Source organism: Mycteria americana, chromosome 8 (genome assembly GCF_035582795.1).
Source record: "Mycteria americana isolate JAX WOST 10 ecotype Jacksonville Zoo and Gardens chromosome 8, USCA_MyAme_1.0, whole genome shotgun sequence".
Classification (NCBI taxonomy): domain Eukaryota; kingdom Metazoa; phylum Chordata; class Aves; order Ciconiiformes; family Ciconiidae; genus Mycteria; species Mycteria americana.
Window position 1 is genome coordinate 21864536 of NC_134372.1, and position 22860 is coordinate 21887395.

The following is a 22860-nucleotide window of genomic DNA, read 5'->3' on the forward strand; positions in this document are numbered from 1 at the left end:
GCCCTTGTTAGGGTAGGGGCCAGTTTCTCCTCACCTGGATCTAACCGGGCCCTGTCGCAGCCAGACACTCAGTGCTCAGAAGACCCGCAGAGGCCTGCCAGCAAATCCCTGCTCCCCACAATTTTCCTGAATTCTCTATCAGCTGTGTCTCCAAACTGAGGAAATGTACCCGCCCAACTTTACCTCAGCCAAGGGACAAAATGAGAAAACAACTCCCAGCCTTTTGAAAAACTTTGACAGAGCTTTCCCAGAAAGAGCATCTCTACAAAGACTGTCTCCACACAAGGCATTAGTTGTTCGCTTTATTTCACTTTTACACACAAGGGTATCTCGGTTTACAACGGTACAGTTTATAACTGCAGCACAACACAGCGTGAGAGTTTCTGAATATTCCGTGCCACACTGCCATCATTCAAACAATCCGTTACTATACATGGGGTGACAGTCCTTCTTAAGAGGAATAGGTAAGACAATGCCCAAACACAGTTTGCAGAGTAGAAGGAGAAAGGGCAAAAAGGAGAATGCAAATGCTCTAACACAAACCCAGAAAATACTGTCGGGACAGCTTTCCACTCCCATCAAGAAGCCTCTGAATTTGGGAACAACAAGCATGAGACCAAACTCAATGGCCCTTTTCCAAGTTCATCTCGATTCTACCTTCAGACAAAGTCCTTTGAAGCGACTCATGGAGTTTCCTTACAATGCACCCAAGGACAACATGTGAACATGTTTTCACAACTCTGTACGGTTACAGCCTATCCCAACACCATTAGTGCTGCTATTAGAACATATTTCCAAGGCAATCCCAAGGAGACAGCCCACCCACCCCCCCTCTCATGGGCCAAAGGAAAATCTCATGCATTTTGCTGCTCTCCCTAGAGAAAATGAGACTGCTGTACTCAAAGGGTCAAAATGCCCTTCTTGCCTGCTGGGCTGGAATTGCGTGCATCACAACGGCTGGATGTGAGCAACTCCCTGCTTCACTGGGCAGCCTTTTGCACCATATGCAGACACACAATGGCTGTCTGGACAGACATAGTGACCAGAAGGAAAAACACACAGAGCCCACACATCTCAGACAGAGACATCCAGAACCCAGAGAAGAAAGAGCCCCGTGCTTGCACCACATTGTAACACAGTACTCACAACTTCCTTGCTTTCCTGACCCGGGAGGAGGGCTACGTGCATTTCAGCGAGCATGCGATTCGTCTGCCCGGCCTTGCCATTGCGTTACAGCACAGAATAAGAGGTCCACAGCTTTGCCTGACGGCAAGTGAGACAAGAACTTAGCTGGGGGCCCTGGAACTAACCCCACTCTCGAAGCATTTCAGAAATGGCTGTAACAGAGCTGAAACGTACTACTGCCTGACTGAGGGAGCCTTTAGGTTCTTTTGGGTTTTGGAGGGGGAGACACCTTTTCTTCTGACTTAGAATTTGAGGGAAATTGGTGACACCAATTGCAAATGCAGATTTACTCTGGAGGAACCATTGCCACATGTAGCCCAGATCCCTTCCTATCGCAAGGCATGAAGCCTCTGGCTCTGCTGACTCCATGCTAGTTAAAGGAAAGACTATTGAATTGTTCTGCAGAGAGCGTCCCTGGGTTGTCTGGTGCCATCTCCTCTGCCGTGATAGGGCCACGGGGGAAACCTTGTTCACTGTTGGTGTCCCCGCCCATGCCACGGTGCTGTGGTGGCAGGCTGGGGAGGATGGGCTTCAGGAACTTGAACTCGCTGTTGCCCGAGCCCGTCGTGAGGCTGATCTCATAGCAATAAGCATGGGGCAGAGTCCCCATAGCGGCCGCATCAGCCACGCTGCTCTGCAAGTTGCCGGCGCCGTAAAGCACATGCCCGCTTTTCAGCTCCTTTCTCTTGCACACCTTGCGAGCGATGAAGGCTGCAGTGGACATGAGGAAGAGGAGTGAGACGAAGACCAATGAAATTATTAAATAGGTTGTCAGGGAGCTGCCCTCATCCTCCGTGGCCAGGCTGCTGTGTGGTAGGCGCATGTCTGAGAAGTCATTGAGCAGGAGTGCGCTCAGTGCTGCAGTGGCCGACAGTGGTGGCCGCCCGTTGTCTCGCACCAAGACGACGAGCTTCTGCTTCACGGCATCTCTCTCCGTCGCCGGCCTCCTCAGCCGCACCTCCCCACTTTGGGCACCCACCACAAACAGCCCGGGGTCGGTGGCCCTCAGCAGGTGGTACGAGAGCCACGAGTTCTGCCCCGAGTCAGCATCAACAGCCACCACTTTGGTTACGAGGTACCCCGCCTCAGCCGACACAGGCACCAGCTCGCTGGACGGTGGGCTGCTGTCCTGCGAGGGGTGCAGCACCAGCGGCGCATTGTCATTCTCGTCCACCACAGCAAGGCGGACAGTGACGTTGGCACTAAGGGGTGGCGAACCCCCATCGGAGGCGCTCACCAAGACCTCGATCTGCCTCACCTGCTCGTAGTCCAGGGGCCGCAGCACAAACACGTGCCCGTTCTCAGAGTTCACGGAGATGCAGGAGCAGGGGGCCTGCTCTGTGCGTTGGGCCGGTGCCAGGGAATAGGTCACCTTGGCATTAGGTCCCACATCAGCATCTGTGGCACTGACGGCTCCAACGAGCACCGTGGGGACGTTGTTCTCACGCACAGACATGGTGTATGATGTCTGGTTGAAGACAGGTGCGTTGTCGTTGACATCGGAGATGTCCACCATGAAGGTCTGGGTGGTTGTGAGAGGCGGTGACCCTGCATCTGCTGCTGTGACAGTGAGGATGTACCGTGGCATCTCCTCCCGGTCCAGCGTGCTCACGGTCACCAGCTCGTAGTAATTCTTATAGGCTGGCCGCAGGGAGAACGATAGCTGGTCTTCAAGGGCACAGGAGATCTTCCCGTTGGCACCGGCATCCCGGTCCCTGACAGTAAAGAGGGCGACCACTGTCCCTGGTAATGTGTTCTCGGGGAGGGGGCTGCTGAAGGAACTGACCACCAGCTCCGGTGCATTGTCATTCACATCCACCACCTCCACCAACACCTTGCAGATTGCTGAGAGGCCCCCGCCGTCCGTGGCCCGCACGCTGAGCTCATGATTCTCTGCTGCTTCAAAGTCCAGAGACTTGGTGAGCTTAATTTCACCACTTGTGGGGTCAATTGTGAATGCTGAGTCTCTATGGCCCACTGCTTGGCTGAACTGATAGGAGATGTCCCCATTAGGTCCTGCATCCAGATCAGTTGCCACCACGCGGAGAACGACAGAGCCCTCCGGCGTGTTTTCCAAAACCTGCCCAACGTACAGCTCCTGTGTGAAGACGGGAGCGTTGTCATTTACATCTAGAACGACAATGCGGATTTGGGTGGTCCCACTCCTGGGCGGAGAGCCCCCGTCCATGGCAATGAGACTGAAACCCACCTCCGCCTGCTCCTCTCTGTCTAGCGGCTTTTCCAGGACCAGTTCCACATACGTCTTGCCCTTAATCCGACTGCCAAAGGAGACACTAAAGTAGTCGTTCTCGGGAGCAATGCTGTAAGCCTGGATGCTGTTGCTGCCAACATCCAGGTCCTGAGCCCCCTCCAGTGGGAAACGCGAGCCCGGGTCGCTCCTTTCCGGGATCTTAAAAGTGACTCGTTCCTCCGGGAAAACGGGCGAATGGTCATTGATGTCCTCCACGGCCACCTCGACTCGAAAGAACTGCAGCGGGTTTGCCAGCAGGAGCTCGAAGGGGAGCGTGCAGGTAGCGGACTGCCCGCACAGCTCCTCCCGGTCCAGCCTCTCCGCCACTACGAGGCGGCCGGTGCCGCGGTCTAAGCGAAAGTGCTGCCGGCCGTCCTCGGAGGCCAGGCGGGCGCGGCGAGCCGACAGCTGCGCCGGGGCCAGCCCCGCGTCCTCCGCCACGTTGGCTAACACGGAGCCGCTCTCCGCCTCCTCGGCTACGGAGTAGCGGATGGGCTCGGAGCGAGCGTGCGGCAGGGAGAGGAAAGCAGAGAGACAAAGCACTTGCCTTGCGATCGCCATGTCGGGGCGGCGGGCAGCCTCCGTCTCGCGGATCGCCCGCGCAGTCCTCCGCCGAAAGCGGCGCCCGGCAGCAACGCGGCGGGGCGGCGGGCTGGCGACCTCCCTTCTCGCCGAGTCCGGCTGGCGGCCCGGAGCGCGGCCGCCGTGGCCCGGCAGCGGTTGGCACGGGGCACCGCTCGCCGCCGCCGCCGCTGCCCAGCTCGGCTGGGCTGGGCTGGGCTGGGCTGGGCAGGGCCGGGCTGGGCTCGGCCGCCTCCCCTGTCGCAGCCGCTCGGCGCCGCCTTGGCCGGGAGCACCACCCTGCGGCCTGCCGCGGGACTGCGCCCGCCGCCGCTCGCTGCCCGCGCTGCCGGCTCGCAGCGGCGCACGGACCCGTGCGCACACGCGCGGCTGCCGGCCGCTCGCCCGCGGGGGGGCCCCGCGGCAGGACGCGCGCGCACCGCGCCGGGGAGGGAAGCGCAGGGAAGGGGCGCCGAGAGCCCTGCGGGGCCGCCGCTTGAGTCCGAGCGCACGGGCAGCGCCGGCAGCTGCCCCGCGTCTTCCTCCGCTCCCCGCCGCCCAGAGCCCGCGGGCAGGCGTGCGCGCTTGGCTCCCGGGAGGCCAGTCCGTGCCCTTCGAGAAACACGGAGGCAAGACAAGCACAAGGCCTTTCCCACGGCACCGTGGGGCGGAGGCTCAGCCCGGAGGGACTGAGCCGCCTTCCCCGGCCGGAGAAGCCGGGCGAGAGCCTCCGCAGGGGCAGCACGCAGGTAAGAGCGCAGCACGGCACTACATCTACTCGTGGATCTCAGGCTGAGGACGGGGAGCGGAGGCGGGTCCCAGCAAGGCTCAGGCGTGGACGCGCCTGCCGGCCGGCCAGTCCGGTGGCTGAACGGGAGGAGGGGCTGTGCTCCGCGGGTTGGCTTCCCCCTCGCCAGCGGGCTGCGAGCTGCACAGCGGTTCCTTGGTCCTCAGCGCTGCTTTGCGGGCTGGGCAGGACGGGCCTCAGGAACTGGAATTCGCTCCTCCCCGAGCCGGTGGTCAGGCACACTTCGTAGCGGTAAGCCGGCGACAGAGTGCCCGTGCCGGCCACGTCCACGCCGTCGGCGGCGAAGTCGCCGTCAGCGTAGCAGCGGGCAGAGGGAGGCGACAGGCGTGCGCGGAGGCGAGCCTTGCAGAGCTTGGCTGCCGAAAAGGCGAGGACGGACAGGAGGAAGAGCGACGAGACCCAGCCCAGGGAGGCGATGAGGTGGGTGGTGAGCGGGTCCTCCTCGCCCGCCTGCGGTTGCTGCTGCTGCCTCGCCGCAGGAGCGTGGTTGAGCTGGAGGAAGGCGTCGGAGAAGCCGTCCACCAGGGCGATGCCGAGGGTGGCGGTGGCGGAGCGCGGCGGCTGCCCGCCGTCTCGCACCAGCACGACGAGCCTCTGCCGGGGCGCGTCGCCCTGCGCCACGGCCCGCGCCGTGCGCACCTCGCCGCTGTGCAGCCCCACGCGGAACAGCCCCGGCTCCGTCGCCTTGGCCAGCTCCTACGACGGCCACGCGATCTGCCCCGCGTCCGCGTCCACCGCCACCTCCTTGGCCACCAGCGCCCCGGGCTCCGCCGAGCGCGGCGCCAGCTCCACGCCCGCCCAGCCCGCGCCCGGCGCCGCCGCCGCCGGCGGGTACAGCACCTGCGGCGCGTTGTCATTCTCGTCCACGATCACGAGCCGCACCGACACGTTGCTGCTCAGCGCCGGCGCGCCGCCGTCCTCCGCCCGCACCCACAGCCACACCTCGCGCACCTCCTCGTAGTCGAAGGAGCGCAGCGCGTACAGCGCGCCCGTCTCCGCCTGCACCGACACGTAGGACGACAGCGGCGCGCCCCGCACCCCCCCCTCCGACAGCCGGTACCGCACGCGCGCGTTCTGCCCCCAGTCCGCGTCCGCCGCCCGCACCGTCAGCACCAGCGCGCCCGCCGCGTTGTTCTCGGGCAGCCGCGCGCTGTAGCGCGCCTCCGCGAACACCGGCGCGTTGTCGTTCACGTCCAGCACCCGCAGCGCCAGCACCGCGCTGCTCCACAGCGCCGGCGACCCGCCGTCCGCCGCCCGCACCGTCACGTTGTTCTCCGCCACCTCCTCCCGGTCCAGCTCCCTCGCCGTCACCACGCGGTAGTAGTCCTCGAAGGGCTTCTCCAGGCGGAACGGGAGGCGCTCGGCCATGCTGCACCGCACCTCGCCGTTCGCCCCCGAGTCCCGGTCCTGCACGTGCAGCAGGGCCACCACCGTCCCCGACGGGGCGTCCTCAGAGATCGCGCTCAGCGCCGACGACACTGTCAGTTCGGGCGCGTTGTCGTTCACGTCTGTCACGGCAATCGCGACTTTCGCCGTGTCGGAAAGTCCGCCGCCGTCTTGAGCCCCCATCTCCACTTCGTAGGATTCGCCTTCCTCGAAGTCCAGGCTCCGCACCAGACTGATCGCTCCCGTCTCGGCGTCCAGCTGGAAAATTTCCGACGACCGCTCTGAAATTTTATGGAAACTGTATTTCACGTGCCCGTTCAGCCCCTCGTCGGCGTCGGTGGCCGTGACGGTGTACTCCGCCTGGCTGAACACGGGCGCGTTGTCGCTCGCGTCCAGCACCGCCACGCGGGCCCGCACCGTGCCCGTCCGCGCCGGCTCTCCGCCGTCGCTCGCCCTCAGCACCAGCTCGTGAAACGCCGCCTCCTCCCGGTCCAGCGCCTTCGCCAGCACCAGCTCGGGACGCTGATCGCCGCCGGGGCCCGCCTGCACGGCCAGCGAGAAGTGCTCGTCGCCGCTCAGCTCGTAGCTCTGCAGCGAATTCCGTCCCACGTCCGGGTCGTGAGCCCTGGCCAGGGGAAACCGCCACCCTGGGGCTGTCGTCTCGCTGAGTCTCAGGTCTATTTCTGCCCCTCGCAAGCTGGGCGCGTTGCCGTTGATGTCCGTGATTTCCCCTTCGATTCCGTAAACCTGCATTTCCCCTTCCACTATGAGCTCACACCGCAGCACGCATTGCTGCACACTCTCGCAGAGCTGCTCTCTGTCTATCCTCTGCGCCGTCACTAAATGTCGCGTCTTCCCGTGCAGAGCGAAATACTGCGTCCTACCTCTGTCTATGATGCTGAGGTCGCGCCGGCGGAGCGCCGGCAGCTCCAGCCCCAGGTCCTTGGCCACGTCGCCCACCAACGAGCCCTTCGGCATCTCCTCGGGAACCGACTAGCGCAGCTGCCCCCACGCTGCCTCCCACGCCGCCACCAGCACGCACCACAGCAGGGCTCGCTCCCGCCGGCCCCGACGCCCGCCTCTCTCCGCCATTGCGAAGCCCGGCAGCAGCTGCCCGCTCGCCCCGCCGCCCACCGGAGACGGCCTGCGGGTCACCGCTGTCGCCGCGCTCCTCCCGCCGAGCCTTCCCCCGAGCAGCCCGGCCCGGCTCGGCTCGCTCCCACCGCGCTGCTTCGGGCTCGGACCTTGCAGCCCCGCGGCTCGCTCGCCGGCTCGCCGTTGCTCCGGCGGCCGCCGCCCGCCTTTCGGCCCATCGTGAGCCAACAGCGACCCTCGCAGCCGCAGGCAGCGACTGCAGCGCTCCGGCGCTGGGAAGCGGCCCTCCGCCTTGCCGGCTTCCCTCTCTCGCTCAGCGAACAGCGCCTGCTGCAGCCCCGCGCTTGCGATCAAGCCTGATAACCGTGCTTACAGATTCACGGGACATGCATGCATTCAGGGTAGTCTCTCCGACAAGTCCTGCCCACCGCATTGCTTCAGAGAATGACAGAATGATAGAGTGATAGAGTCACAGAATCATAGAATGGTTTGGGTTGGAGTGGACCTTTAAAGATCATCTAGTCCACCCGCCCTGTAATGAGCAGGGACATCTTCAACTAGATCAGGTGACTCAGAGCCCCGTCCAGCATGACCTTAAATGCTTCCAGGGATGAGGCATCCACAACCTCCCTGGGCAACCTGTCCCACTCTTCCACCACCCTCATCGTAAAAAATATCTTCCTTATATCTAGTCTGAACCGACCCTCTTTTAGTTTAAAACCATTACCCCTTGTCCTATCGGTACAGGCCCCATGAAAAAGTCTGTCTCCAACTTTCTTGTAAGCCCCCTTTAAGTATTGAAAGGCTGCAATAAGGTCTCCCCTGAGTCTTCTCTTCTCCAGGCTACATAACCCCAACTCTCTCAGCCTTTCCTCATAGGAGAGGTGTTCCATCCCTCTGAACATTTCTGTGGCCCTCCTCTGGACCCACGCCAACAGGTCCATGTCTGTCTTGTACGGAGGATGCCAGAGATGGATGCAGTGCTCCAGGTGGGGTCTCACCAGTGCAGAGTAGAGGGGCAGAATCACCTCCCTTGACCTGCTGGCCACACTGCTGGTGATGCAGCCTGGGATACGGTCGGCTTCCTGGGTTGCGAGTGCACATTGCTGGCTCATGTCCAGTTTTTCATCCACCAGTACCCCCAAGTCCTTCTCCGCAGGGCTGCTCTCAACCCCTTCATCCCCTAGCCTCTATTGATACTGGGGGTTGCCCCAACCCAGGGGCAGGACCTTGCACTTGGCCTTGTTGAACCTCATGAGGTTCACACGGGCTCTCATGAGGTTCTCGAGCTTGTCCAGGTCCCTCTGAATGGCATCCCGTCCCTCAGGCGTGTCAACCGCACCACTCATCTTGGTGTCATCTGCAAATGTGCTGAGGGTGCACTCGATCCCACCATCTATGCCGTTGATGCAGATATGAAACAGTACTGGGTCCCCATACGGACCTCTGAGGGACACCACTCGTCACTGATCTCCATCTGGACATTGAGCCATTGACCACTACTCTGTGGATGCGACCATCCAGACAATTCCTTATACACCAAATAGTCCATCCATCAAATCCGTCCGTCTCCCAATTTAGAGAGACGGATGTTGTGGGGGACCATGTCAAAGGCTTTACAGAAGTCCAGACAGATAACATTCCCTTGTCCACTGATGTAGTCACTCCAGCATAGAAGGCCACTAGGTTGGTCAGGCAAGACTTGCCCTTGGTGAAGGCATGCTGGCTGTCTCAAATCACCTCCCTGTCCTCCATGTGCCTTAGCATAGCTCCTAGGAGGATCTGTTCCATGACCTTCCAGGCACAGAGGTGAGGCTAACAAGTCAGTAGTTCCCAGGGTCCTCCTTTCTACCCTTTTTAAAAATGGGCGCAATGTTTCCCTTTTTCCAGTCACCGGGAACTTCACCTGACTGCCATGGCTTTTCAAATATCATGGAGCGTGGCTTGGCAACTGCATCAGCCAATTTCCTCAGGACTCTGGGATGCATCTCGTCGGGTCCCATGGACTTATGCATGTTCAGGTTCCTCAGGTGGTCTCAAACCTGAGCTTCTGTTACAGGGGGAGGGATTTTGCTCCCCCCGTCCCTGCCACGAGGTGCATCCACTTGAGAGGTGTGGGAAGAGAGATTGCCAGTGAAGATGGAGGCAAAAAAGTTGTCGAGTACCTCAGCCTTCTCATCTGTTGTTACCAGTTTGCCAGTCGTGTTCATCAGGGAGGGTACGCTTTCCTTGACCTTCCTTTTCTGGCTGACATACCTGTAGAAGCCCTTCTCATTATTCTTTGCGTTCCTTGCCAAGTTCAGCTCCAGCTGCCCCTTGGCCTGCCTGACCCCATCCCTACACAACCGGGCAACATCCCTATACTGTTCCCAGGATACCTGTCCCTGCTTCCACTGCCTGTGCATTTCCTTCTTGCCCCTTAGTTGGACCAGCAAGTCTTTACTCAGTCATGCCGGTTTCTTGCCTTCCTTTCCTGATTTCTTACACATGAGATTGATTGAGAGCTCTTGCGCTCTGTGGAAAGCATCCTTAAAGGTCTGCCAGCTCTGTTCTGCTCCTTTGTCCCTGAAGGCAGTTTCCCAGGGGGGCCCATTGACTAACTCCTTGAACAGCTGGAAGTTTGCTTTCCTAAAATGCAGGGACCTCACTTTACTCTTCGCCTGTCCTATATATCCCTCAGGAGTGCGAACTGCACCAGTGCATGATCACTGCAGCCCAGGCTGCCTCCAATCTTGACGTCTCTGACTAGCTCACTTGCGTTGGTGACCAACAGGTCCAGAAACGCATCCCCTCTGGTAGGGCTGTCTGTTACCTGGCCTAAGGAGTTATCCTTCCTAAACGGCGCCTCCGACGAGCCCCTCGGGAAAGCTCAGCGGTGTGTTTAGGCCCTCCAGCGCAAGAAACGGCCTCTCCCTCTCATAGGGTAAAATCCGTAATAAACCATCTAGTTATGAACTGCATCAGACACCCAGACCCTCGAGCTGGAACAACCCGACAGGCGGCAGTTTTACACCAGGAGGTGCCGGTTCCTTGTGATCTCAGTAAGAGAGACACGGCGACTCTCTAAGATGTCATTCACAACTCTGATTATTACAGCTCACGCTATTGGAAGAGATTAGCGTCGATAATCCTACGACCCTTTAGGTGCAGAGAGCCCTGAGCAGAGCAGCTTCGCGCAGGCCCCCAGCCATGCACAGCATGCCATGCAGACCCCGGTCATAGAAAAGACAGAGTGCCCCCGTTTCAGTCATTCAGGCCATTACAGGACTTCCCTGCAAGAAAGCAATTCTATTCATCATTCCTACTGTCAGAGTAAAGGAAGTTCGCATGCGGACTTCTTGCTCGCAGGTGGCCTTCTCACCAGTAGCAAGTGGGAGCTGCCTGCAGGTTCCTCGGTTACAATGAGCTGAGTTTATCCTTCCACGAAAGGATTTGTGGAGCACAACACAGCACAGGACAGCACAGGCCTGTGCCTTAAAGGAGGTTGTAAGGAGGCAGGTGTTGGTCTCTTCTCCCAAGTAACAAGCGATAGGACAAGAGGAAATGGCCTCAAGTTGCGCCGGGGAGGGGGGGGGTGTTAGATTGCATATTAGGAAAAATTTCTTCACCAAAAGGACTGTCAAGCACTGGCATAGCCTGCCCAGGGAAGTGGTTGAGTCACCATTCCTGGATGTGGCGCTCAGGAACATGGTTTAGTGGTGGACTTGGTAGTGTTAGGTTAACGGCTGGACTCGATGGTCTCAAGGATCTTGTCCAACCTAAATGATTCTACGATTCGACTTAGGTTGCCTGGATAGTGGATCATTCACTCGTCAATGTACAACGGTCTTTACTACACCAGCCTGTCCTCAGGACTTACCTTTTTAATCAGGGCCTTGCGGAAGGGGTGGCTGCAGTCCTCCGCATTTCCCAAGAGCAAAGCCTCTCCCTGGGAGCTGTTTTTGCTCACCAGATGCCCACCTCCTGGGGCTCCCCCACATACTTCCCCAAAGGAACCTGCATGCTGTCTTTGTGCCATCCATCCCCCAAAACCTTTAGAGTCAAAACACTTTGTGCTCAAACACCTCACGGTTGCCATCTGCAGCTGGAGCTGTCAGGAGAGTTGGAAAGGTCACTCCCCAGTCACCTCACTGCTCGGCAGAGGCCTTTGCACACCCAGGGCCCTTGTTAGGGTAGGGGCCAGTTTCTCCTCACCTGGATCTAACCGGGCCCTGTCGCAGCCAGACACTCAGTGCTCAGAAGACCCGCAGAGGCCTGCCAGCAAATCCCTGCTCCCCACAATTTTCCTGAATTCTCTATCAGCTGTGTCTCCAAACTGAGGAAATGTACCCGCCCAACTTTACCTCAGCCAAGGGACAAAATGAGAAAACAACTCCCAGCCTTTTGAAAAACTTTGACAGAGCTTTCCCAGAAAGAGCATCTCTACAAAGACTGTCTCCACACAAGGCATTAGTTGTTCGCTTTATTTCACTTTTACACACAAGGGTATCTCGGTTTACAACGGTACAGTTTATAACTGCAGCACAACACAGCGTGAGAGTTTCTGAATATTCCGTGCCACACTGCCATCATTCAAACAATCCGTTACTATACATGGGGTGACAGTCCTTCTTAAGAGGAATAGGTAAGTGTCGTGGTTTAGCCCCAGCCGGCAGCCAAGCACCACGCAGCCGCTCGCTCACTCCCCCCCCCGATGGGATGGGGGAGAGAATCGAAAGAGCAAAAGTAAGAAAACTCGTGGGTTGAGATAATAACAGTTTAATAATTGGAACAAAATAATAGTAATAATAATAATTAATTATAATGAGAGGGAAAAAAAACAATGAGAGAGAGAGAGAGGAACAAAACCCAAGGGAGGGAAAAAAGAGGGGAAAAAAAAATTATATATATATATTAAAAAAAAAATTACAACCGCTCACCACCCGCCGACCGACAGCCAGCCAGTCCCCGAGCAATGATCGCTACCCCCCGGCCAACTCCCCCCAGTTTATATACTGGGCATGACATCATATGGTATGGAATAGCCCTTTGGTCAGTTTGGATCAACTATCCTGGCTGTGCCCCCTCCCATTTCTTGGGCACCTGGCAGAGCATGGGGAGCTGAAGGGGAAAGAATCCTTGACCAATGTAAACACCGCTTAGCGACAGCCAAAACATCAGCATGTTATCAATATTATTCTTATACTAAAATCCAAAGCACAGCACTATACCGGCTACTAGAAAGAAAACTAACTCTATCCCAGCCGAAACCAGGACAGTATCCACCCCTTATTCTATACCATTTATGTCATGCCCAGGTTCTACCTTTTCTAATACAATTAATCACCACCACTTTTCCTGTCTCTTGGTATGTATATCCATATATGTACACACAATTATCATTCCCTTTGTCTATGGTCCATCCTTCTAAAATGTTTATTAAGTTCATTTAGTCCATGACTTTGGGCTCCATCTGTCATAATAGTCCTTCATGGCAGAAGAGATGCTGTGTGATGTTGGGTTATTGCATGCTGAAGCCAGTTCTGGTTCCATCACCATTGCACGTTGCTTGCTTTCATCGAAGTTCATTCTTCACTAATCTGGGTGATCCTTATTGAAATACCATTGATATAGTAATCATACAAGTGATGATACACAGTATTATATAGCAGTTAACATCATACCATTTAGTTCATTGGCTATTCTCACCCAAAATCAAATCCCCTTGAGGTACACATCTGACTTCCCCATCCTTTCGCATTACCCACCAAGTGCACCCGGGTCCTTGAGCAAAAGCAATCCCACGAATGGGCTTGCCTTTGCCCGAGGCAGGAGTAACCCAGACTGTCTTCCCCAGCATGTTTTTTATGTGTACTACAGGGACCTTATCCCCTTCTACAGTGCGTAAAAGTTTTGATTGGGCAGGGCCAGGTCGATTGACAGATCCTCTAGTGTTAACTAACCAGGTGGCCTTTGCTAAATGTGTATCCCAATGTTTGAACGTCCCACCACCCATTGCTCTCAGTGTAGTTTTTAACAGCCCATTGTATCGTTCAATTTTCCCAGAGGCTGGTGCATGATAGGGGATGTGATATACCCACTCAATGCCATGCTCTTTGGCCCAGGTGTCTATGAGGTTGTTTCGGAAATGAGTCCCGTTGTCTGACTCAATTCTCTCTGGGGTGCCATGTCACCATAGGACTTGTTTTTCAAGGCCCAAGATAGTGTTCCGGGCAGTGGCATGGGGCACAGGATACGTTTCCAGCCATCCGGTGGTTGCTTCCACCATGGTGAGCACATAGCGCTTGCCTTGGCGGGTTTGTGGGAGCGTGATATAATCGATCTGCCAGGCCTCCCCATATTTATATTTCAGCCATCGCCCTCCATACCACAGAGGCTTTAACCGCTTGGATTGTTTAATTGCAGCGCATGTTTCACATTCATGGATAACCTGTGCAATAGTGTCCATGGTTAAGTCCACCCCTCGATCATGAGCCCATCTATATGTTGCATCTCTTCCTTGATGGCCTGAGGTGTCATGGGCCCATCGAGCTATAAATAATTCACCCTTATGTTGCCAGTCCAGATCCACTTGAGCCACTTCAATCTTAGCAGCCTGATCCACCTGCTGATTGTTTTGATGTTCCTCAGTGGCCCGACTCTTGGGTACATGAGCATCTACATGACGTACTTTTACAACCAGGTTCTCTACTCGGGCAGCAATATCTTGCCACAGTGCTGCAGCCCAGATGGGTTTGCCTCTGCGCTGCCAATTGTTCTGCTTCCATTGCTGTAACCACCCCCACAGGGCATTCGCCACCATCCATGAGTCAGTACAGAGATAGAGCATTGGCCACTTTTCTCGTTCAGCAATGTCTAAAGCCAGCTGAATGGCTTTAACTTCTGCAAATTGGCTTGATTCACCATCTCCTTCAGCAGTTTCTACCACTTGTCGTATAGGACTCCATACAGCAGCCTTCCACCTCCGATGCTTTCCTACAATACGACAGGACCCATCAGTGAACAGGGCATATTGCTTCTCATTTTCTGGTAGTTTATTGTACAGTGGGGCCTCCTCAGCACGCGTCACCTCCTCCTCTGGCAATATTCCGAAATCTTTGCCTTCCGGCCAGTCCATAATTACTTCCAAGATTCCTGGGCGATTGGGGTTTCCAATCCGAGCCCGTTGTGTGATCAGTGCAACCCACTTACTCCACGTAGCATCAGTTGCATGATGTGTAGAGGGGACCCTCCCTTTGAACATCCAACCCAGCACCGGCAGTCGAGGTGCCAAGAGGAGTTGTGCTTCCGTACCAACCACTTCTGAAGCAGCTCGAACCCCTTCATATGCTGCCAATATCTCTTTTTCAGTTGGAGTATAGCGGGCCTCGGATCCTCTGTATCCCCGACTCCAAAACCCTAAGGGTCGACCTCGAGTTTCCCTGGTGCTTTCTGCCAGAGGCTCCAGGTAGGGCCATTCTCCCCGGCTGCGGTGTAGAGCACATTTTTTACGTCTTGCCCTGCCCGGACTGGCCCAAGGGCTACTGCATGAACTATCTCCCGTTTAATTTGTTCAAAGGCTTGTCGTTGCTCAGGGCCCCATTTGAAATCGTTCTTCTCCCGGGTCACTTGGTAGAGAGGGCTTACGATCAGACTGTAATTTGGAATATGCATTCTCCAAAACCCCACAACGCCTAAGAAAGCTTGTGTTTCCTTTTTGCTAGTTGGTGGAGACATGGCTGTTATTTTGTTAATCACATCCATTGGGATCTGGCGACGTCCATCTTGCCATTTTATTCCTAAAAACTGGATTTCCTGTGCAGGTCCCTTGACCTTACTTTGTTTTATGGCAAAACCGGCTTTCAGGAGGATCTGGACTATTTTCTTCCCTTTCTCAAAAACTTCCTCTGCTGTATTGCCCCACACGATGATGTCATCAATGTATTGCAGATGCTCTGGAGCTTCGCCCTGTTCCAATGCAGTCTGAATCAGTCCATGGCAAATGGCAGGGCTGTGTTTCCACCCCTGGGGCAGTCGATTCCAGGTGTACTGAACGCCCCTCCAAGTGAAAGCAAACTGTGGCCTGCACTCTGCTGCCAAAGGGATTGAGAAAAACGCATTAGCAATATCAATTGTAGCATACCATTTGGCTGCTTTTGACTCCAGTTCGTATTGCAGTTCCAACATGTCCGGCACGGCAGCACTCAGGGGCGGCGTGACTTCATTCAGGCCACGATAGTCTACTGTTAGTCTCCACTCTCCATTAGACTTTCTCACTGGCCATATGGGACTGTTAAAAGGTGAACGAGTCTTACTGATCACTCCTTGGCTCTCCAGTCGACGAATCAGCTCATGGATGGGAATCAGGGAGTCTCAGTTAGTGCGATACTGCCTCCGGTGCACTGTTGTGGTAGCGATTGGCACCTGTTGTTCTTCGACCCTCAGCAACCCCACAACAGAAGAGTCCTCTGAAAGACCGGGTAAGGCAGACAGCTGTTTAATTTCTTCCGTCTCCAAGGCAGCTATACCAAAAGCCCACCGATACCCTTTTGGGTCCTTGAAATACCCTCTCCTGAGATAGTCTATGCCAAGGATGCATGGAGCTTCTGGGCCAGTCACAATGGGGTGCTTTTGCCACTCATTCCCAGTTAGGCTCACTTCGGCCTCCAATACAGTTAGCTGTTGGGATCCCCCTGTCACTCCACAAATACAGATGGGTTCTGCCCCTATATAGCTTGATGGCATCAGGGTACACTGTGCACCGGTGTCTACAAGAGCTTTATACTCCTGTGGGTCTGATGTGCCAGGCCATCGAATCCACACAGTCCAGTAAACCCGGTTGTCCCTTTCCTCCACCTGGCTGGAGGCAGGACCGCCCTAATCCTGGTCATAATATTCATTACCCTTTTCTTGTGTATATGAGTCAGGAATTTCTTCATTAAAATCAGGAGTAAAATCAGCCCTCTTACTCTGTCTGGGGAACTGTCCACTGGAAACCGGAGCAGCAATTTTCCTGGAAGAACTCCCTTTGGCGATTGTTTTTCCTTGCAACTCACGTACCCGTGCCTCTAGGGTTGAGGTAGGTTTTCCATCCCACTTCCTCATGTCCTCTCCGTGGTCACGCAAGTAAAACCATAGGGTGCCCCGTGGTGTGTACCCTCTATATCCTCTCTCTTGAGCAGAAGAACGCTGACTCCGAATAGCTGAGACACTGGTCCGTATAGGTAGGGAGTAGGACAAATCCTCTTTGAACTGTCTGAACTCCTGGGACAGTTCCCGCACAGCTGAGACAAAGGAGGAAGAGATACTTTCTTCATATTCTCGGAGGTTACTAGCAGCTTCATTCACTGTTGGACCGTCTCGATCTTTCCAGGTCAGTATTGCTAGTGAGTTGGCACACGACGGTGGTGCGTTTCGTACCAACTTCCGCCACATGGGTCTTGTGCACTGGACCTCGTCTGGATCTATGGGTGACCGCACGTCGTTCAGGTCACCATAAATCACTTCCAGCACAGCTAGTTCCCTCAGGTACTGGATACCTTTCTCCATGGTAGTCCATTTCCCAGAGCGGTATACAACATCTTCCTTGAAGGGATATCTCTCTCTTATAGCTGACAGGAGTCGCCTCCAGAGGCTGCGGGCTGGTTCCCCTTTTCCAATCGCTTTGTCAATGCCCCCTTCCCTAGAAAGGGATCCCAGCTGCTTGGCTTCCTTACCCTCTAATTCCAGGCTATTAGCCCCGCTATCCCAGCATCGGAGCAGCCAGGTGACAATGTGCTCCCCTGGATGACGGCTGAAATCTTTTCGCATATCTCGCAGCTCACTCAGGGATAGGGATCGGGTAGTTTCGGTCTCATTTACGAGTTCTTCCTCTTCCTCTTCCTGTGATGGCCCTGCTCCTTCATCTTCCCTTTCTAAACGAGCTGACTTTCGCTTCCATGATTTCTTTTTATGTATAGGGGCGACTGATACTGACACGGGTTCGTTCCCTGTTTGAACCGCAATGCTTGTAACAGAGTTGTTCGGTGCAGCTGCAGCCGCAGTGCCTGTCACAGGGGGAATCGGAACAGCCGCAGTGCCTGTCGCAGGGGGAGTTGGAACAGCTGCAGTGCCTGTCGCAGGGGGGGTTGGAGCAGCCGCAGTGCCTGTCGCAGGGGGGGCTGTAGCAGCCGCAGTGCCTGTTGCAGGGGAGGCTGGAGCAGCCGCAGTGCCTGTTGCAGGGGGGGGTGTAGCAGCCGCAGTGCCTGTCGCAGGGGGGGCTGGAGCAGCCGCAGTGCCTGTTGTTTTGTCACCAGATCCTTGAGGGTTCTGAGTAGCGTTGAACAGGGCTCGGTAGGCATGGGCCAGACCCCAGCACATTGCAGCGATTTGTATCTCCTTAGAATTGCCAGAGTCACAGCATACTTTTTCCAAATATTCTACTAATTTTTCCGGATTCAGCACTTGTTCAGGGGTGAAGTTCCAAAACACTGGAGGTGCCCACCGCCCTAGGCATTTGCCCATGCTATTCCACACACCCTGCCACTCATAACTATCCAGCCTTGGGGCAGACCTCTGGATGATATTCTTAAATTGCTTACTAACCCTGGACAAGATCGAAACAATATTCCCAAACAATACCAATACAAGTATCTTAACTACCCAAGGTTGTTCAAAATACTGAAAAGTTACTGTAATGAAGGAGGAAGCATTGTAGAAGAAAGTAGTGAAGGTACAATTCTGCATTTCCTCCATAAAAAACCTCTCAGAGGAAGAAGTATAATTGCGAATTGTCTCCATAAGATGATACCCGACATACAGTAACGGTTTCAGTACAGCACTTAGATACCAAAATAAACCCAAGGTCACTGTTTTAATAGCAAATCTCACAGACAAAACATTACCAATTAAAGCAGACCACAGCAAACTGCTAAAACCAACACCGATCTTTAACATGTACGGCAAAGAAATGAGCATGGTGCAGATCAGGTAAACCGATGCTAGGAGCAAACGAGTCAATATCACGTCCCACAACTACTAACAGATCTAAATTCCTTAATACGCTCTGGTTAATCTGTTATTATCTCAAACCCTTCGTGCCCCACGTTGGGCGCCAAAAAGGACTGTCGTGGTTTAGCCCCAGCCGGCAGCCAAGCACCACGCAGCCGCTCGCTCACTCCCCCCCCCGATGGGATGGGGGAGAGAATCGAAAGAGCAAAAGTAAGAAAACTCGTGGGTTGAGATAATAACAGTTTAATAATTGGAACAAAATAATAGTAATAATAATAATTAATTATAATGAGAGGGAAAAAAAACAATGAGAGAGAGAGAGAGGAACAAAACCCAAGGGAGGGAAAAAAGAGGGGAAAAAAAAATTATATATATATATATATATATTAAAAAAAAAATTACAACCGCTCACCACCCGCCGACCGACAGCCAGCCAGTCCCCGAGCAATGATCGCTACCCCCCGGCCAACTCCCCCCAGTTTATATACTGGGCATGACATCATATGGTATGGAATAGCCCTTTGGTCAGTTTGGATCAACTATCCTGGCTGTGCCCCCTCCCATTTCTTGGGCACCTGGCAGAGCATGGGGAGCTGAAGGGGAAAGAATCCTTGACCAATGTAAACACCGCTTAGCGACAGCCAAAACATCAGCGTGTTATCAATATTATTCTTATACTAAAATCCAAAGCACAGCACTATACCGGCTACTAGAAAGAAAACTAACTCTATCCCAGCCGAAACCAGGACAGTAAGACAATGCCCAAACACAGTTTGCAGAGTAGAAGGAGAAAGGGCAAAAAGGAGAATGCAAATGCTCTAACACAAACCCAGAAAATACTGTCGGGACAGCTTTCCACTCCCATCAAGAAGCCTCTGAATTTGGGAACAACAAGCATGAGACCAAACTCAATGGCCCTTTTCCAAGTTCATCTCGATTCTACCTTCGGACAAAGTCCTTTGAAGCGACTCATGGAGTTTCCTTACAATGCACCCAAGGACAACATGTGAACATGTTTTCACAACTCTGTACGGTTACAGCCTATCCCAACACCATTAGTGCTGCTATTAGAACATATTTCCAAGGCAATCCCAAGGAGACAGCCCACCCACCCCCCCTCTCATGGGCCAAAGGAAAATCTCATGCATTTTGCTGCTCTCCCTAGAGAAAATGAGACTGCTGTACTCAAAGGGTCAAAATGCCCTTCTTGCCTGCTGGGCTGGAATTGCGTGCATCACAACGGCTGGATGTGAGCAACTCCCTGCTTCACTGGGCAGCCTTTTGCACCATATGCAGACACACAATGGCTGTCTGGACAGACATAGTGACCAGAAGGAAAAACACACAGAGCCCACACATCTCAGACAGAGACATCCAGAACCCAGAGAAGAAAGAGCCCCGTGCTTGCACCACATTGTAACACAGTACTCACAACTTCCTTGCTTTCCTGACCCGGGAGGAGGGCTACGTGCATTTCAGCGAGCATGCGATTCGTCTGCCCGGCCTTGCCATTGCGTTACAGCACAGAATAAGAGGTCCACAGCCTTGCCTGACGGCAAGTGAGACAAGAACTTAGCTGGGGGCCCTGGAACTAACCCCACTCTCGAAGCATTTCAGAAATGGCTGTAACAGAGCTGAAACGTACTACTGCCTGACTGAGGGAGCCTTTAGGTTCTTTTGGGTTTTGGAGGGGGAGACACCTTTTCTTCTGACTTAGAATTTGAGGGAAATTGGTGACACCAATTGCAAATGCAGATTTACTCTGGAGGAACCATTGCCACATGTAGCCCAGATCCCTTCCTATCGCAAGGCATGAAGCCTCTGGCTCTGCTGACTCCATGCTAGTTAAAGGAAAGACTATTGAATTGTTCTGCAGAGAGCGTCCCTGGGTTGTCTGGTGCCATCTCCTCTGCCGTGATAGGGCCACGGGGGAAACCTTGTTCACTGTTGGTGTCCCCGCCCATGCCACGGTGCTGTGGTGGCAGGCTGGGGAGGATGGGCTTCAGGAACTTGAACTCGCTGTTGCCCGAGCCCGTCGTGAGGCTGATCTCATAGCAATAAGCATGGGGCAGAGTCCCCATAGCGGCCGCATCAGCCACGCTGCTCTGCAAGTTGCCGGCGCCGTAAAGCACATGCCCGCTTTTCAGCTCCTTTCTCTTGCACACCTTGCGAGCGATGAAGGCTGCAGTGGACATGAGGAAGAGGAGTGAGACGAAGACCAATGAAATTATTAAATAGGTTGTCAGGGAGCTGCCCTCATCCTCCGTGGCCAGGCTGCTGTGTGGTAGGCGCATGTCTGAGAAGTCATTGAGCAGGAGTGCGCTCAGTGCTGCAGTGGCCGACAGTGGTGGCCGCCCGTTGTCTCGCACCAAGACGACGAGCTTCTGCTTCACGGCATCTCTCTCCGTCGCCGGCCTCCTCAGCCGCACCTCCCCACTTTGGGCACCCACCACAAACAGCCCGGGGTCGGTGGCCCTCAGCAGGTGGTACGAGAGCCACGAGTTCTGCCCCGAGTCAGCATCAACAGCCACCACTTTGGTTACGAGGTACCCCGCCTCAGCCGACACAGGCACCAGCTCGCTGGACGGTGGGCTGCTGTCCTGCGAGGGGTGCAGCACCAGCGGCACATTGTCATTCTCGTCCACCACAGCAAGGCGGACAGTGACGTTGGCACTAAGGGGTGGCGAACCCCCATCGGAGGCGCTCACCAAGACCTCGATCTGCCTCACCTGCTCGTAGTCCAGGGGCCGCAGCACAAACACGTGCCCGTTCTCAGAGTTCACGGAGATGCAGGAGCAGGGGGCCTGCTCTGTGCGTTGGGCCGGTGCCAGGGAATAGGTCACCTTGGCATTAGGTCCCACATCAGCATCTGTGGCACTGACGGCTCCAACGAGCACCGTGGGGACGTTGTTCTCACGCACAGACATGGTGTATGATGTCTGGTTGAAGACAGGTGCGTTGTCGTTGACATCGGAGATGTCCACCATGAAGGTCTGGGTGGTTGTGAGAGGCGGTGACCCTGCATCTGCTGCTGTGACAGTGAGGATGTACCGTGGCATCTCCTCCCGGTCCAGCGTGCTCACGGTCACCAGCTCGTAGTAATTCTTATAGGCTGGCCGCAGGGAGAACGATAGCTGGTCTTCAAGGGCACAGGAGATCTTCCCGTTGGCACCGGCATCCCGGTCCCTGACAGTAAAGAGGGCGACCACTGTCCCTGGTAATGTGTTCTCGGGGAGGGGGCTGCTGAAGGAACTGACCACCAGCTCCGGTGCATTGTCATTCACATCCACCACCTCCACCAACACCTTGCAGATTGCTGAGAGGCCCCCGCCGTCCGTGGCCCGCACGCTGAGCTCATGATTCTCTGCTGCTTCAAAGTCCAGAGACTTGGTGAGCTTAATTTCACCACTTGTGGGGTCAATTGTGAATGCTGAGTCTCTATGGCCCACTGCTTGGCTGAACTGATAGGAGATGTCCCCATTAGGTCCTGCATCCAGATCAGTTGCCACCACGCGGAGAACGACAGAGCCCTCCGGCGTGTTTTCCAAAACCTGCCCAACGTACAGCTCCTGTGTGAAGACGGGAGCGTTGTCATTTACATCTAGAACGACAATGCGGATTTGGGTGGTCCCACTCCTGGGCGGAGAGCCCCCGTCCATGGCAATGAGACTGAAACCCACCTCCGCCTGCTCCTCTCTGTCTAGCGGCTTTTCCAGGACCAGTTCCACATACGTCTTGCCCTTAATCCGACTGCCAAAGGAGACACTAAAGTAGTCGTTCTCGGGAGCAATGCTGTAAGCCTGGATGCTGTTGCTGCCAACATCCAGGTCCTGAGCCCCCTCCAGTGGGAAACGCGAGCCCGGGTCGCTCCTTTCCAGGATCTTAAAAGTGACTCGTTCCTCCGGGAAAACGGGCGAATGGTCATTGATGTCCTCCACGGCCACCTCGACCCGAAAGAACTGCAGCGGGTTTGCCAGCAGGAGCTCGAAGGGGAGCGTGCAGGTAGCGGACTGCCCGCACAGCTCCTCCCGGTCCAGCCTCTCTGCCACTACGAGGCGGCCGGTGCCGCGGTCTAAGCGAAAGTGCTGCCGGCCGTCCTCGGAGGCCAGGCGGGCGCGGCGAGCCGACAGCTGCGCCGGGGCCAGCCCCGCGTCCTCCGCCACGTTGGCTAACACGGAGCCGCTCTCCGCCTCCTCGGCTACGGAGTAGCGGATGGGCTCGGAGCGAGCGTGCGGCAGGGAGAGGAAAGCAGAGAGACAAAGCACTTGCCTTGCGATCGCCATGTCGGGGCGGCGGGCAGCCTCCGTCTCGCGGATCGCCCGCGCAGTCCTCCGCCGAAAGCGGCGCCCGGCAGCAACGCGGCGGGGCGGCGGGCTGGCGACCTCCCTTCTCGCCGAGTCCGGCTGGCGGCCCGGAGCGCGGCCGCCGTGGCCCGGCAGCGGTTGGCACGGGGCACCGCTCGCCGCCGCCGCCGCTGCCCAGCTCGGCTGGGCTGGGCTGGGCTGGGCTGGGCAGGGCCGGGCTGGGCTCGGCCGCCTCCCCTGTCGCAGCCGCTCGGCGCCGCCTTGGCCGGGAGCACCACCCTGCGGCCTGCCGCGGGACTGCG

At 55.8% G+C, this 22860-nt stretch overlaps 3 protein-coding genes across 3 annotated transcripts; all 3 read right to left on the reverse strand.

Moving 5' to 3' along the window:
- Positions 1-288: 288 nt before the first annotated feature.
- Positions 289-4252, reverse strand: LOC142413728 (protocadherin beta-15-like). Its single transcript, XM_075510157.1, has one exon. It carries the CDS (start codon positions 3995-3997, stop codon positions 1556-1558), a length of 2442 nt encoding a protein of 813 aa, XP_075366272.1. The 5' UTR covers positions 3998-4252; the 3' UTR covers positions 289-1555.
- A 91-nt stretch (positions 4253-4343) lies between these two features.
- Positions 4344-7523, reverse strand: LOC142413731 (protocadherin gamma-A9-like). Its single transcript, XM_075510161.1, is given in 1 exon segment — positions 4344-7523. A coding segment is annotated over 1 exon segment (2385 nt). The 5' UTR covers positions 7170-7523; the 3' UTR covers positions 4344-4784.
- An 11487-nt stretch (positions 7524-19010) lies between these two features.
- Positions 19011-22792, reverse strand: LOC142413730 (protocadherin beta-4-like). Its single transcript, XM_075510160.1, has one exon. It carries the CDS (start codon positions 22535-22537, stop codon positions 20096-20098), a length of 2442 nt encoding a protein of 813 aa, XP_075366275.1. The 5' UTR covers positions 22538-22792; the 3' UTR covers positions 19011-20095.
- Positions 22793-22860: the final 68 nt, after the last annotated feature.

Excerpts from the sequence above, each read along its gene's own strand:
- LOC142413728 (XM_075510157.1), bottom strand. The coding sequence starts at position 3,997 with ATGGCGATCGCAAGGCAAGTGCTTTGTCTCTCTGCTTTCCTCTCCCTG.
- LOC142413730 (XM_075510160.1), bottom strand. The coding sequence starts at position 22,537 with ATGGCGATCGCAAGGCAAGTGCTTTGTCTCTCTGCTTTCCTCTCCCTG.